Here is a 16,968-nt window from a genome sequence, read left to right as displayed (position 1 = left end):
CTGCTATCGGGTCATGAAATGATGAGAATGCCATAGGCAGTTTCTATAGCAGCTACTCAGCTTTCCCATTGTAGTGCAAAGATAGCCATAGACAGTAAATAAATGTTGTGGCTGCAATCCAATAAAACTTTATTTATGGACACTAAATGTTGAATTTCATAATTTTTACATGTCAGGAAATGCTCTTTTTTTTCCCCCCAACCATTTAAAAACTGTAAAATCCACTCTCATGTCACTGGCCATACAAAATACAGGCAGCAGGCTGGTTTTGATCAGTAGGCCATAGTTTGCTGATTCTTGCTCTAGTAGATTTAACAGAATATGGTTAAGTCCAGAATTAATGGCTTAGGAACATGAAAAAATGATCGAATATCTTTTATCCAAAAGCTAGGTTTAGTAAAGGTTATAATGTTCCTCTTTTAGAAGTTATAAAATATATTAGTTCTTGGAGACAGAAACCAAAACCAAAAAATTGATACAAACTCTGAAATTCAGCAACTACAAACTGAAATTCAGCAACTACATGGCTATTTAAAAGGCAATCTTTATAAAAGATCAAAAGAAAAAGAAACCAATTAGATAGCTGCTAATTTGTGTTGACTTTAAAAGAAGCCACAGTAAGTTATACCAAATGCATTTACTTTGTACATCTTTCAGAATAAATGGGGAGACAGAAGTCCAGTCTTAACATCTAGTTGAGGTATGCATTAAAAAATAAGCCAACACTGTTGAAATGTAGAAGGCTCAGGTTGATTTTTTCAATTAAGAGATTAAAAATCATCTAGTTAATGAAGTTACTGAGTTATGTTCAGTTGCCCAAATTAAAAAAAAAAACCCACAATAGCCCCCAAATATTTCTGAAACAAAATTACTAGTCATCAACATATATAAGAAAACATTTCTGAAGCCTTTATTTACAAAAGCTTTAAAAACAATCCCTCTGTTTCACAAATGTTTTGTTTAAAAAGGACCACCCAGTTACAGCATTGAAGTATCATGAATAAAGAATGTACAAGGGAAACAAACCAATGTGGCTAACATTTGGAGATTTGCTAATACTACTGATTGAAGTGCAGATAACACACATCATAACTTGTAGTCCATCATTTCAGGGCAGAGTTAATGATTACCAAAGTGTCTTCCTACACATGCTCTGATCTGGTCACATATTCTGCATGGCTAAATATTTCAGTCTCTTTTGTCAATATATATAAAATAGATTGCAAAGATATACACAAAAAAATAAACAAGCATTACACTCCTCAGGTAATTTTATTAGCTACACTGTATATAGCTAATAAATTTATATTTTTTGTATTTTGTTGTTTTGCACCAAATCTCTCCATTATTTATCTTTGTAGCAACTATGAAAGCACAAACTTTTGTCTTCTAATTTAATCTGGTACAAAATATACCTAAAGACTTGCAATCTTTGGATTTTAATGAAATTGATTTGTGTAATCAACAAAGCAAGAGCATCATTAGCTATGGCTATAAAATTTTTAAAAATTAAAAATAAGGGTAAATAGCGATGGAATAAAAAGAAGCAGATCAAGGGAAGTGTGCTATCATAAAATAACCGCAGCTTCAACATCTTGGATACCAGTTTCCGGGCAGACACTAAACATCCAATCACAAAGGATTTTTCCTGAAGGGTGTAAAGCTGGTTTGAAAAATTCTTCAGTCACAGAGCAGCCTACACATGCCAATTAGAAACTGACAGACACTAGATGTGCTTGGGAGATTAAGTACTACATACAGAAACAGCAGTTACTAAGCTCCTCAGTAGTTTTTTTGTCTTTTTTTTTTTTGTAGTCTTGCTGAATCAACCATTTGCACAATGCATGTTCTATATTCTGTGGGTCAAAAGCAAGTAAATACTGTATAAAGTTGGCAGATGGTCATTTTTCCAGCTAAGAGCAAGAAAAGCCAAAACTGCTGATAAAACAGAGGATTTGAGTCAGAATCACTCTCTAAAGTGCAAAATTGATGGTCCACAATCTCAAATAGCTAAAACTCCTGCAGAATGGAAGGGAGACATGAAACAGGGAAATAAATTACAGTCAGTGCTAGTTAATTTAGGAAAGGGAAAAAAACCAAGCTCAAGTAATGTTGATCAAAGTATTCAATATGATGTACTGAATAGCTTTCCCCACTCTGTCACACACGCCTACTAACAAGTATATTAAGGCCAGATTTAACCTGAATGCTTTTCTATTTATTAAGATCTGAGATAGGAACGGTCATACTTAGTACTGAAAGGCAGAAAATAAAATGAGCTATGAGAGAAAAAAAAGTAATGTCTATTATTCAAGGGATTCAACCAGAGATAAAACCTATATACAAGCATGTGCGTAGCTCAAATAAAATAAAAGAACTATTTCATGTCATGACTGCTTGTTGGCTTCCTCTTCATATGCATTCCCTGTGCCATTCTGTACATAGGATGAACCAGAACCAAGGCCATACAAATGACCACAATATTTGGCATCATCAATATGATCTTCAAAGAACATCTAAAAAGGAATTTTGGAAGAAAAAAAGATAATTTTAACCAAAAGGTACCACTGGTAATTTATATTTCAGCAATGTAAGTACTGACTGTTCATTAACTATAATGACAGCTCTTTTCTATGGTGCTCCTCTGAAGCCACACATTTAAATTAAACGTATAAGACTGACTTTCTCAAGAAGTACAGAGCTCAAAAGAAACCAAAGAAAAAGACTACCAAAAAAATGTATAAACACAACGCCTTTCCTATTAACACTCAGACCATTTTTGAGAATTTGTAACGGAAAAATGGCAGGCATTTTTATTCCATTAATTTAATAATCCTTAATCATGAGAATGAATAAAAATAGCCAGTAATGGGCAGGGGAGGGGAAGTTTAGGTTTATAAGTAGCCTTGAGTCTATGTGCAAGGCTAAGTTGGCTAAAAACAATCAAACCCCAAACATGTCTGGACAGCAAACCCTGAACATTCAGATTAGGTTATTATCCTTAATAAAGCCAAGAAAAATAAAGATAACAAATTAGTAGCAGAGAATCTACCATTAACTGAACCATAAAGGCATTTTTAAATACAAAACTGAGAACTCAAAACGTTGTCTTAATTCTCTAATGAAGCACTGGGAAGAAGTACAAAACAAAATATTTACTTGTCATGAACAGTCCAAATCACTTCTGAATCAATACCACTTGGCAAAATAGCTATATGCTTTCTATTGTATGTATTATTAATACATTTCTACAAAAAGTTTTAAATCCCCAGAAGTATTCTCAGTCATTTCTTTAATGTCTAAGAGGATATACTCAAAAGAATTCTACAGTGAATATTTTGCAAGAAGGAAAACTCTTTTGTAAGCAAAAAAGTCCATTCTGTTTTGTTTTTGCACAACTGGCTTTCTTTTCTTTGCATTTAGCTACAATGAAGTATACCTGTCACTTAACCTAAGAGTAGACTTGGGTTCATTAAATTTCATTCTTCCATGCCTAACTTCTTTATATTTGAAGAACTTATCTCTGTCTTTTGCCAGTTAAGGAGTGTCTGCCCAGCATGGTTTTTGATTTAACTATTTCAGATTTAACCCCTTTAGAATTCAAAACCTCTTTGTAAGAATCTACTAAAAAGCATGAGTCCTACTCTGTAAATCCTCAAAGAACTGAAGAATGGTAAGAGCAAATAGTAGTTTCAGCAGCAGTTTAATACCTAAGAGAAGCCAATGCCAGGGAAAACTTAACATATGGATTCCTTGACTTGACAGAAGCAACACTGATGTGGCCAACAGAAAGTCCTCTGGAGTTCTCCCGTTAGTAATGTGTATGACCTTGGATAAAGGCTACCTGCATCTGGCCTCAGCTTCCTCACCTAAAAAATAATATGGTTGGACCTACATGACTTCTAAGGTAGTTTAAATTTTTTATTCTACAAAGAACTTATTTTTTTCATTGCCTTCTGAACTACATTTCAAGATGACTTATGATGACTTTTGATTACTTTCATTCAAGTGTAGTGAGTATGACTTATATGGTACTTATAATTATATACTTCACTTAATATGTACTTATTGCCCCAAAACTTTTGCCATTAGATTTTAATGTTCTCAACCTAACCACCAACTGAGAAAAAAGCACTGATGTCTCCATACTTCTCTCATTTTGAAAAAGGCCATTCCTGTGAGCAATGAGTCAGATCCTGCCTGATGCTGTGGTCCTATCCGTTCCAGCTCTAACTGTTCAGCAACTTCCTGTAAACCACCCTACAAGAAAGAAAAATGGCTTGTCAAAAGAAAGAAACATTGCAACACTCGAATTCACAAATTACATAACTTAGACAATGACCAAAATAGAAATGAACTTCAGTATGTAAAGACGGACCTTATGAAGATCAGCAAAAAAACAGAGAATGTGAATTACTGATGTATTTGTTGAATGGGGGAGATGTTTATAATTTAATAAATGAGATCCTAATTGGGAAAATTTATCTTCATCATACTCTTTAAGGCATGTGGCAGGCAAATAACTTCCCTAAAGATATGGGGGAAGCAGATCATATATAAGGTAACAGGTACACCGGGTAACATTTGCCAAGTACATCCAGTCCCTCTATCATCCATCAATTATTATAAAACTGACTGTAGGCAGTTACTTCAAATTTTCTTAAGCTTCACACCAATCTATCTCTAAATAGTTTCATCTAAATAATCTGCACAAAACAAAGCTGTTATAATTAAATCCATAAGAATTCACTAAGTGCTTAACTATGGTTTTGTTAGTTTAAAAAGGTTATGTTGTTATAAGAATACAACTCCTTAGAAGGGTCTGCTAAACACCCTATGTAAATATTGCTAGGATTAAAAAAAAAAGATAATGAGATTGAAAGAAAGGAAGAGAAAGAATACAAGAAAAGAAGGAGAGAGGGAGTGAGGGAAGGAGAATAAAGAGGGGGAAAATGGGAGGAGAGAAAGTAAAGAAACATCAGGACCAAGGACACACACAAATTTCTCTGAATTGTTAAGGCCTCTACCACCAAACTAGCCCTTCTTTACAACACAGCTTGAAACAGTGCTTTGCACAGCAGCTGCTTCAGAGCTAAAAATAGCACAAGGATTAGGTATCATTAGCAGCTGCTTAGGAGAGCAACAGTATAGAGCTATTCAGTACCACTGACTATAGGTTAAAAAGTACCTTTGTCATTAACCTAAATTTTAACACTGCTGTTAACTCGGGGCATATTCAGAATACCTAATATGCTTAGAAATTTTTCAACAACATACACATAATGAACAATAATTCGGTTCTCTGTTCCCCAAAACTGTCATTGTACAGACATGTCAATTTTAAAAAGGATTTCCACAGCCAGATTAAAACATTTACACCTTGGATTCTCAGCACACAATACTTTCAGGGGGTACCCTTTCTAGAGTAATGAGGATAACCTACTGTAAGTTCACTTGAGTCACAGTAGTCTCTTCAAATTGCACAGAATTCTGCTGTTCTTTGGTGCTACAAACGTGAAGTAATATTTCTTAAAAATTTCCCTGGTTATATGCTATATCCTGTAATGAGGCAAGCAAACTTTGGACAAAAGACCACTCTCATGATTATCAGTTCATCTGTCAAAAGCAAAGTTTCCTTATTCAATTCCTAAATTATTTCTTTCTGCATAAAACTCTTGAAGTTTTTACCATCTCCTAAAAGTATAACCTTCCTTGCACTTCTAAAAAGCTGGTGAGGAGAAAACTTGATTAACCTTGATGTAGGTTCTACGAAGCAACCACTTTACATAAACGTTTTTCCTGAATTACAGCTTAAACACAAACACACCAGAAAAAACAAAACCACTATATTCCTTAGGAGTCTGTACCCCCGTAATGAATTCATTCTAAGACTAAAGGAGCACTTTTTCCTTAATAAAGACACTTTCTTTTCTTTTTGAAAGAATTAATGTTCAGAAGTAACAAATCATTACACACATGGTAAGCAGTGTCAGAATGTAAGCTGCTGTCTAGACAGGACCTACCCAATCACTAGCACTTACTACTAACAAGCTGACATCTATGGGCCAGGGGAGGGAAAAAAAGCCCTTTTAGCTATGTAATTTACTCCTAGTAACATGACCCTATGACTAGACCCAAGAAAATAATCTCTCATGAAGGTAAGCTGAAGGAGAAACTCTTTCTGCTACACAACTGACTATATCTGCACATTGCTGGCCACTTCAGACTTTATCTTGCATGGAAAGATTATGTGCGTGTTGCAAGAGAGTGAGAACTTGGACTTCTGTGCCTGAGAGGCTCAGATTCTGTGCTAGTTTATGTTCAATCTGGCAAGCAATGACAAAAATCTGATCTTCTGTTTAAATCTTGTTGAAAATTTATTCTGCCAATCTATATTGAAGCTCTGAAAAAGGATTTCCTATAAACTATTATTTATGCAAAAAAGGAATCAAATAATCAGATAATGTAACCGCATTTAACATAAAACTTAAAAATAGGGTTTAAATCAATATCCCAACCCAGCACCTTGTAAGTCAGTCACCCATTCTGAAAGAATACTGTGCTGATTACAGATAAAGACATTCGAAGCCTTACTTTGAGATTTTTGCAGCTCTTCATGAGGTACTTCACATCATAAATGACAGGAAAAAACAATCGAAGGATCTCAAAAAAGTCAAGTTCTTCTTCAGGCAAGTTAGAATTGGTCAGGATTTTGATTAAGTAGCCAAAGTCATAACCACTACAAAAGGGTGAAAGAATAAAGAAGAGGGACCATAAATACCACAGAAATGAAAAGATAAATTTTTTTCTGATACAACTTTTAAGTGAGTCACACTGTAGGCGGAAAAAAAAAAAAAGAATGAACCAGAAAAAAGTACACAGAATAAAAGAGAAAATAAACATGTTTACAATTATAATGAGAAAAAAATGCCATCTTTTACAGTGTCATTTCATCATTCAGGGATACCAATATACAGAGATCTCTACCACCCTCCTAAGCATGTAGTCACTAAACTACTATTTTGCTAATCCTTGAATAGAGAACTCTCTAAAGAGTATCAAACTGTCCATAGCAGATAGCTCAAAAAATAAAGATGAAAGGAAACTTGGCAAAAATGTCAAATGACGCAGGAAAACTGGCATTCAGAAGGCAAAAATAATTCATATCTTCCCATCATTTACATAACAAGGTCATACACTTCAAAAACCCAAACGGTAATTCCCTAACAAAGTATCTTCACTTCCCTTACGTGATTTTATTAATGATACTCTCTTCCCTCAAAATTTTGTTCCTATGTCAATCCCCAAGAGATACTAATGGTAATGTTGAACCTTGAAGCGAAGGTAGTAAAGGCTGAGAACTAGTATCTAGAAAATAAAAAACCAACTCCCACACTCAAATCAACACCTCCTCTCCCTACTGTTTGGCTTTTCCACAGCTTTATATCAATACCTCTCTACACTCCCGTGCCACAATCACACCCCTTCTTTTCCCTGTCTACCTTTCCTTTAAGGACCTCCCACAGGATGCCTTCCCTCAAGAGCTCAGCTCCCGCAGATTTCTCAGACAAGCTGTTTTCTTGTACTTCCCTTTAAAGCACATGTATTGTTTTCTCCACGTTTAAAGGGTAGGTGTCACATCTTAATTTTTTTTCCTTATGGCACACAGTTGGGACTCAAATGATGAGAGATGCTATTTAACATATCTTTCAGGGGAGATTACAAATAAAATTTTTATTCAATGTTTAGAATTTCACTTCTTACTTTAAAAAGAGAAAAAAATGTTTTTACATTGAAGACCATTAAAGAATATCAAGGAATAAACAATAAACAGCAGAAACCTTTAAATTTCTGGTACCTAACAAGGAAGTAACTAACTTTGCTGTCTACCTAAAATATGTCAGTATGTTTGCTTAGCATCAATACTAGTAAAACGAAGATCATATTAGAGTTTAGGATTTATAAATTTCTTCAACCAGTCTTTATTTACTAGAAATAGGTTAGAATATGAAGAAAATATTTAATGACATTTAGTAGAATAAAATCTTAACATATCTTGACAAATACTCAAATATATCAGAGTCTAATCCAGACTCTAAACTCTAAGAAGACATGACCCCTTTCTGTTTTTGTTCATCTTATCCTAGTACCTAGCATAGGGTATTTGCTCAGGGTATTTTTTGAAAGAAAGAACCTGTCATACATAGTAATAAAAAAACAGGACTATGCTTTCCAGTTCTTTTGTATCTTCATGACCAGGAAAGTAAAAAAAAAAGAACTCAAAAAACGTTCCTGAAATTACCAGAGACTTAAGCCTCATCTCCTGAGGTATAGGCTCAAATGGAGAACAGAGAAAAAAGATGATAGGTGGAAATTGGTATGCTCAATACTCCAACTCAAAAATTACTGCTTAGTACTGCATTGAAGCTGACAGTATGAACAGTCCTTCACTATTCTCATTCATTACACAGGCCAGCACTGGAAATTCTAAAGCACTCAGAAACTCTTTTTTTGTTTTAAATGTGTGAAGTGGACCAAGTATAAGAACATTAATATATGCAAAATGCAGTGATTTTTAAAACGGTAACAAGAAGCCAAATAAAATTCCCAAGGTCACTATTAGTCCCTGGGCTGCCAATTTAATTTAGTTTACTTAGATAGGAAAATTCTTTCTCTTACCTAAAAGTCTATATTTACAAAATGGAATTAATTTCCTTTCCAGAAATTCTCTTCAACAATCTGAATTTATTTTATGATTAGAAAGAATTTAAAACTACCACTTATTGAGAATTTACTGTGTGTAAAGCACTTTACTAGATGCTTTAAATATGTTATTATCGACCATTAAAACAATTCTGTAAGATAATTCTTCTAAGTGATTTCTTCCTGACACTCTATTAAAAAAAAAAAAACATTAAAATCCACCACAGAGACCCACCCCTAGCTTTCTCTTTGCCATTTTTTTTTCCATAGCACTTAATCACCATCTAACAAACCACAATATACATCTCATCATTTTAAAAAATTGTCTGCCTACTCCCACCGGAATGTAAACTCCATGAAATGATTTTACTCTATTTTGTTCGTAGCTTAATGCCTAGAATCTTACCACAGTGCTTGGCATATGGTAGATAATAAATAACTTTTTTGAAAAATGAATAAATGTTTTCATTCTAAGGCTTAGAAATGTTAAATAACCCTAGGTAACAAAGATTCCAAATGGCACTGCTGAATTTAAACCAAGGTCTATTTTTCCAGCCTGTGCTCTTTCCACATGCAATACTGTCTCTTAGTCCAAAATGGATCCCATATCATTAAATTCATCTTTAAGCAGACCAACATTAGCCTGTCAAGAGTTAGGAGACCGCTACATGGCAGCCAATTTTTTGTAACTAAGCCTGAAATTGCTGACACAGTGACCCAAGTGAAGTGTGAAGCAGCCAGGAAATGATAACACAAATGCCATTTTCAATGTAATCTTTTTACCTATGAAATGATAACCATTTGACCCCTTCACAGAGGACTACTCCTGATGTCATAAGAAGTTCTGCAAAGTACTGGGTCTCAATTCCTTCCTCCTCATGTTTTTTAAACTGGATACCAGATGTTGTTAGTAGCTCTATAGAGTCTTGGGCATACATGTCCTCCCTGGCAGAAGAAAAAGAAAAACATTCAAAAGTGCCATACTTGAAACTGTTTTTCTCCCACTTATATCTACAACTACAGCGCCAGAAATATCAAGAGAGAGAATGGGCTTGGGCCCATTTATTCCAATGCTTCACATATATGGAATGAAAACACAACTTAAGTACAAAGGTCATTTAGTATTTTAGAAAAATGTTCATGTGGTAAGTAATCATTCACAACAGTCCAATGGTGAGATTTTCATCTTTACTATCAATTTCATTAGCCTTTCACAAGTTAAGTAAATTTAACTGGATTTGAAACAAAGGGTCTTCTTCTAACCAGTGGCTACCACCACAAAGTAAGAGACGTGTTCTTATCGGGGGCTTTCAGTCTCAGCAGCCCTTTTAATGCTGCCAAATGGAGCTGCAGCCCCCGGGGGTGAAGGCCTGTGTCTATCTCCCGGGCTCTCAGCAGGAAAGAGACTGAGTAGAAAACATCTGCTGTGGCTGAGTTAAACCACATTCCGTCTTAAAGAAAAAGGAGATGCCTCCTCTCACTAATGATGAGCCTTTCAAATAGCTCTAATAAGCAGTAAACTGTTTAAAATGAAGGGCTCTGCTAGAATAGCATTAATTTCTTCTTCTAACAACCTTACTCCTAGAAGATTACCTCCCAAAAATCAAGCCAGGAAATCTAAATATAAACCAATCTTTCAAGATTTTACTTAAGCCAAAAAGAAAGCCATCTCTAATTTCTAAGCACAAACACACAGGTATCCAAAACATTATATTAAATCAAAAAAGTGATCAAAATGAAAGTATGTTCCTGAGAATAAATGAAAAGTATTTCATGCATTGCCCACTGGTTGTTTCCTTTTATTTACTTTTAAAATTGTGAGAATACTGGTTTTTACCACTTAGCAAAAAAAAAATTCTACAAAAGCTTTAATAAAACAAAACCAAAAGGAACATTACACTTAGGCCAAAAAGTATCCTTATGGTCTACTCTCTGGAAATCAATTTACTATTAAATGTCTTTGAAAAATAACAAAACTAGCAACTGAAATATTTAAAAACAGAGAGGAACCACAACGATCACTGTAAGTCAAAATTCCCTGGAAAATTTCCCTGGAAAACCCTTGTTACAGAAGGGTATCTGAATAAATCCAAGTTTTTTCATTACACAACAGATATTACTGTCCTTATTATACTAAAATATGTACCTTAAACAAGTAGAATCTCACTCATCATGCCCCAATGCTAAGAGACATGCTTTAGCAATTATAACCAACCAAAGGCATACCAGATTCTTTCTCCAGGCACACATTATTCTGGGCCATATGTTCACTTTACTTTTATTGTAGTTTATTATCTCTCTCTCAATCAGAATTTAAGCTTGAAGAGGGCAATAATTTTTGTCTGTTTTGTTCAATGTTATATCACCAAGGAGTACTGCACTATTCAAGTCAGTATTTCCCAAACCTGACCAATGATAACAATCGCTCAGAGAACTTAGCAACAATATGGATTCCCAAGTCCCACACCTGGACCTAATGAATCACAGCCTCCAGGAGAGAGACCTGGATGAGTACCTCTGGTGTTTTATGATCAAGTATCAAATTATACTTTAATTTTCATGTACATATCAACTCCAAATTCAGTTTAGAGCAAATTCCCAAACATTGGACTTTGGCAATAGAAAGCTGACAGAAGAGTTATAGAAACACTAAGTTATAATGACTATGACCAACTTTCCCCAACACTATGTCCCTGGGGCCTAGCACAGCTGCTGACACATTCATTCTAGGCACTCAATAAAAAAGTCAATTTTCATCTTTCTTCAAAATATCCAAGATTCATGGTGCTCTTTCTCCACATTAGGTAGAACTGGTTTTATCTTCCAACTGACCCTTTCTACTTAAATAATATTTTTCACTGTATCCTTAAACATCTATTAAGATATTAACATTAGTATGAATGGTGGCAAAACTACAGTAGCCCTCTCTGTATAAGAAAAAAACGTCTTTCAGAGATTGTAATAATAAAGCAGTTATTATTAGAACAAGGATGTTTCTAGAAAAGAAAAATGTCAACTTTACCAAAACTGAGACACTTAATGGTCACCTACTCACGTAATGCGATCACAGCAGTATCTTAGTAAAGACCAATGTTCTAATGATCAGCTTGGAAAAAAGGTAACATGGAACAAATGAAATGGTAAAGAACTGATTTTAAAAAGGGTTATCTTTTGGGAAAAGGATAAAGGGGAATTTTTGGAACTACAGTACATATAAATGGTTATTATCAGTTTTAATATAGATGAGTACCTTTCACCCTCTACCAAGTTCTGGAGCGTATATTATTAAATTCAACAGAGTAAAAACAAAGAGTCAGGCTAAACATAATGCAATTAGAAGCCATACTATTGCATCATTGACAACACTACCCTCTGAATTCATCAGCCCTGCTTTTCTTTAGATCTTATATGCTAAGTATCACATTACAGAGAATGGAAGTTCTTACGTGGCACTACCATTAATTGTCCTACAGCTTCTTTTACAGTTTTTCAAATCGGATGTTAGATCATATGAAACAATCAGAGACAGTCAAATAGAAGGATAGTGCAGTATAGTAATATACTCAAAATGTATTAAGCATTTCCCCATCTCACAGTCAGTCTGTAAACAATCTGCCCTTACCCCAAAACACTGGAAACTTCCCTAAGCTATCAAGACTACTCGTACCAATGATATAGAAGTATTGTGAGTAAAGAAACTGGGTTTTGACCCAGGGCTTGAGTTAGAATTCAGATTCTGAATTGTTTCTAAAAGAAACACCAGGCTCAAAGATACTATTACTTCTCCCATATATAACTTACAAAAGGTTTTGTGGACTGACCTAAGAATATATATTGATTTAAAAGGAAAATGCACCCAAGTTTCCAAGAACTATCTTACCACCTGTGACGTGTAATCTACTCATACACTGGAGTATGACCGTAATAAAAATCTCTTCACAAGGATAACTGTTACAACAAAAACATATATATTGCAAATTGCACTCAAAGTTTGAAAGCAAAATTAATGTTGTAAGATAATTTTTTCAATCAAGAAGTATTTTCAATACCCAGTTTTCCAAATTTCAAAATAGTGGCAGTCATACTTTTCAAATAACATCTCTAAAACTCAAAGTATTTGCATTTAAGTCTTCTTTAGCCTAATTTTTTTGTCCCATGATAAAAAGAAACGCAAACTTTTGAAATTTTAGGTTTTAAATATTTCCAGGATAATGACACCAAATTCAGTTAGAATTTCATTTGTCATACTTGAGGGAAATTAATTCCTAAAATTAAACTAAAAAAAGAAGTTTGGGTTAAATTTATTTCCCACTTACGTCAAATTAAATTTAAAATTAAACTGCCAAGTTGAAGTTCCTGGAGGGTATTCTCCTTGCTCATTCATAAATGTCAATCCTAGCTGAATTATCTTCAACAAGTCCACATTACACCGCAATAGTTGGTACTGATAGTCAGCATTGCTCCTGAATTCTCCAATGGGTCTTGCAACCACACCTGGAAACTCGGTGTCCTGTAAAATAGTTTTAAGGTTCATTATTTACTAAATGGTCGAAACTACAATCCACATATTCCTAGAATAAATAATTAATTTGGGGTACAAGTCAAAGAATCCTGTTATAGATTAATATTCTACACAATTCACGTTCAATTGCAAAGTACCTTTTAACTAGGAAGAGCATTACTTTTTAGAACCATAAAAGAAAACTCTGCACACTTAACGACTTCTTCTTACTTTAAATATCATATTAGTAAAAAACTACTATGTATTAGATACACATAATAATGCAACTGAGTACTCTATTCCCAAGGAAGGGAGAAAAAGTCACAAATTCATGTTTCTCAACCGGTGTGTGAAACTATGCTCACAGTATTCTAATGTTAAAACCAATGAAGAACTGTTTAAAAAGAATGGAAGATGCACCATACTTTCCGATTGCTTTTCTGAAGTAAGGTTTATCTAAACACCAAAACCCTCCTAATTTCTTGGGCTAAAACAGTACTCTCTCTACAGTCCAGAGAAAGCACATCCTTAAAAACTGCTAAAAACTGCATGCCACCACTCATTCCTGTAGAATGTTAAACACATCTCTAATGCTGTCACTCCTTATCATCTGAGAAAGAAATGATCACTATGAATTCCTACTAGAAAAAAATAATAATTTCATTCTAATTGTAAGTACATCTATTAAATAGGACATTATCTATGTACACTCAAATATTCATATTTTAACCAATCAACCTGCCCCTCCCAAAAAAAGAGTATTAATTTATTTGTATTAAATATACTAAGAAAATAATATATCAGTTTAGTATTAAAATTCAAATTAGGAAACTAAGAACAAAATCTAAATACCAACTCATATGAAGCAGTAAAGAAATTAAAACTTTTCTAAATTCAGTGCAACTCAACAACCACTTTATTGGACGCTATGTGTTACGCTAGGTGTCAGGGAAGAAAGGATGATTAAGACACTAATCTCTTACTTCTCGAAGCTAATAATCTAGAAAACAGTAGAGAAGCCAAAACACAATAGTAAAGAAGCAAAATAATTAACTGAATAGACAAGCTAAGCAGATTGAACAGTATGTGCAAAAGTAGAAATGCTTAACAGTACAGTGTGTCCACGGAACTCCACTGGTAATTAAAAAACAAACAAAAAACTGCAGATCAACAATGCTTCACTGGGAAATGTGAATTTTTTTTGTTTGAGAAAGACATTCAGGAGTTCCATCTGGTATTAATATTAGGCCCTAATGTTGCTAGGAGCAGACCTGGCATTCACAGCTAGGTCCTAGCATTCTTCTGCTGAATATAAACAGTTTCACATTATAACATCAGACAAGGCCAGTCTGTAATCATGACTGAACATACGCAAAAACACAGACATTTGTCCAAACCACAAAAATGACCAAACATCTTTCTATCTTGGCTGAGTGACTGTTGCTTCTTTATGGCTTTAGCCCCACTCCAGTCTTCTCTCATTCTAGTTGAGACTCAATAAGATACCCTATCATGGAATTACCCGAGCTTACTAACAGCATCCAGTTCAGAGCAAAGCCCTGCTTCCTTATTCCTTTCCTAAAACCACCTGCCACAAGCACAAATCCTAGAAGTCCTTTCTAACACTCTCTTACTCAAATGCCCCATGGTTCTAAGAATGCATTTTCCCTCAGTGCAATGAGTAAGAAACCCAACTTGTCATATTACAGGTGTGTTCTTGGTGGTCTTTATTTGGAGGTCATTGACAAAATTCTTTTTATAATTAAATTAATCACTAAAAAAAATCAGCCAGAAGGGCTGAATTCAAGATGTTTAAAATCCCCTTTCCTCTTTCATAAAAAGCATTTTAAGGATTTTGCTCATAGGCATACCATAGCAACGTAATTATATTTTCGGATAACTTGACGAATTTTCTTCATCTCTTCATCCAGGTTGCAAGCCCAAACTTCACAAATTCTTTGGCTATGATCTACAGTCGCTGCTGGCATAGTGAGGGCACAAGGAGTCTAGCTGCCAAGCATCAAAATGTTATACTTGATTGAAGATTTGTTTCGTAAAATACTTTATCCTTTATTTATGTACCTGTCAAAATAAAAAACAACTATATGAAGAATCTGAATCACAGAATAATTGAGTTGACAGAAACCTAAGAGATTATCTATTCACAGTCCTTGCTTTATAAGAAAATCAAAGTTTAGAAAGTGACTTGTCTAAAGTCACACAGCTAATCAGTAGGAGAAAAAGGACTACAACACAGGTTTCCTGGTTCTAATATGTTATGTAAAAAGTGTTTGTGTACATACTAATCATTTTTAAAATTTTTTCATTACTTAAAAATTGCTATAAATTCAACTCACTCTCTGAATAAAACTTTATAAAGACATCCCTTTCCAGAAAAAAAAGGAAAAGTGACATGCTGATACACATGTGAAAAGATCAGATCAGATGTTACTAGGGCAAAGATAGTATTTACTTTTATTCCTCATTAACTGAACATTCAAAGTCTGATTTAACTACAAAATCTACTGGAATTTATTCAAGTCAGATTGGAGGAGCCAAAAGTAAACCAATTAAAAAAAAAAGTTCTTTCTGCAATAAGTAACAGCCACAGAAACTGTTTCCATGTCTGTAACTGTGCATGGGAGAAAGAAAGAAAGCAATAGAGGGTCTGCATTTCAAATTTTTTCTTTCTAATTTCCTAAAAACCAGAGCATTTTCCCTGGTTACCAAACACACATGTCACGTTTCTGGTCCCTAAACACAGGTTTCATGGTATATAATGAGAGCAGTACAGACCAACATTGATTCTTGAGCAGGGAAATTCCAGATGCGCTTTCATTTTTCACACAACTTTGAAAAAAATCATAACAGAAAGTGTAAAAAAGGGAATTATGACCGCCCCTTCTAAACTCTGCAGTCACAAATGTGACCTCGAGTGCTCTAAGAACAGAAACCAAAGATCCAGGGGCTCCTTCCTTTATAACCCTCTTCGCTAAACACAAACACACACACACAGTGGAAAGACCCTGTAGTTGAACACTGCTTTCCTCCACCTCTCTCTACTACAGTTCCAGAAGCCCCGAAGAGGCATCAGAGGCCCCCTCTCTTTACTGGAGGTAGCATCTCCGAACAGCGGGTTCCCAACGAAACGCGAGGACAGTACAGACACACTCAAGTCACAGATAACTCTCTTCCCTGGCAGAAAGCCAGAGCGAAGGTGCTGATAACCATTGACCGGAGCCGGATGGACTCCCAAGCACCGCTGCGTGAAGGAATACGAGAAGCTAAGGATCTAGGCCACCGCCCTCCACTCCCAATTTCCGCCCCACAGCATCGAAGCACCAGGTACAAAGCCTTCGCGTCATCACTCTGCGCCACCCCGTTGACATACCCCCCAGCCCCAGTTACCCTCCCCCCTCCCCCCGCCGCCCAGCCCTTAGCCAGCTGCACTCCAGCTGGCGCCATCGCGCACCCGCTTAGGTTCGTCATTCCCGCCCCCCTTCTACTTCTCCAACCCGCCCCTCCCCCCGCAAGTCTGTGGCAAGATCTACTTGTGTCGCTGAGCTCGCACTTCTCCTCCTCCTCCTCGCCATAGAGACAGCACCCAACGGCGGCGGGGGTGGCGGCAACGACGGCGGCGGCGGCGGGTGCCCCATAGACACCTCTCGCCCGGCAAGGGGGAAAGGGGAGCCGGAGCTGCACCGCACCGCGCTGCGCCGTCGCTTCTCGCACGTCCAGGCGGGGGCGCCAGATGATGACGCGAC

General features: G+C 35.7%; 1 protein-coding gene and 1 long non-coding RNA gene across 2 annotated transcripts; one reads left to right on the top strand and one right to left on the bottom strand.

Annotated features, from left to right (window-relative positions):
* Positions 1-2,378: 2,378 nt before the first annotated feature.
* CNOT7 (CCR4-NOT transcription complex subunit 7) lies at positions 2,379-16,949 on the bottom strand. Its single transcript, XM_082680445.1, has 7 exons — positions 16,756-16,949; positions 15,076-15,286; positions 13,020-13,213; positions 9,487-9,648; positions 6,595-6,739; positions 4,150-4,260; positions 2,379-2,516 (listed from the first exon to the last, which is right to left on the bottom strand). Exons 2-7 carry the CDS (start codon positions 15,190-15,192, stop codon positions 2,388-2,390), a joined length of 858 nt encoding a protein of 285 aa, XP_082536571.1. The 5' UTR covers positions 15,193-15,286; positions 16,756-16,949; the 3' UTR covers positions 2,379-2,387.
* On the top strand, positions 2,444-4,458 carry LOC309838984. The gene is made up of 3 exons (XR_014298437.1): positions 2,444-2,561; positions 3,766-3,907; positions 4,169-4,458. It is a non-coding gene; the product is annotated as an uncharacterized lncRNA (long non-coding RNA).
* Positions 16,950-16,968: the final 19 nt, after the last annotated feature.

The sequence above is a fragment of the Grampus griseus genome (assembly GCF_964374135.1).
Source record: "Grampus griseus genome assembly, chromosome: 21".
NCBI lineage: Eukaryota > Metazoa > Chordata > Mammalia > Artiodactyla > Delphinidae > Grampus > Grampus griseus.
Note: the sequence above shows the minus strand (reverse complement) of the source record. Positions and strands in the feature narration are given on the sequence as shown.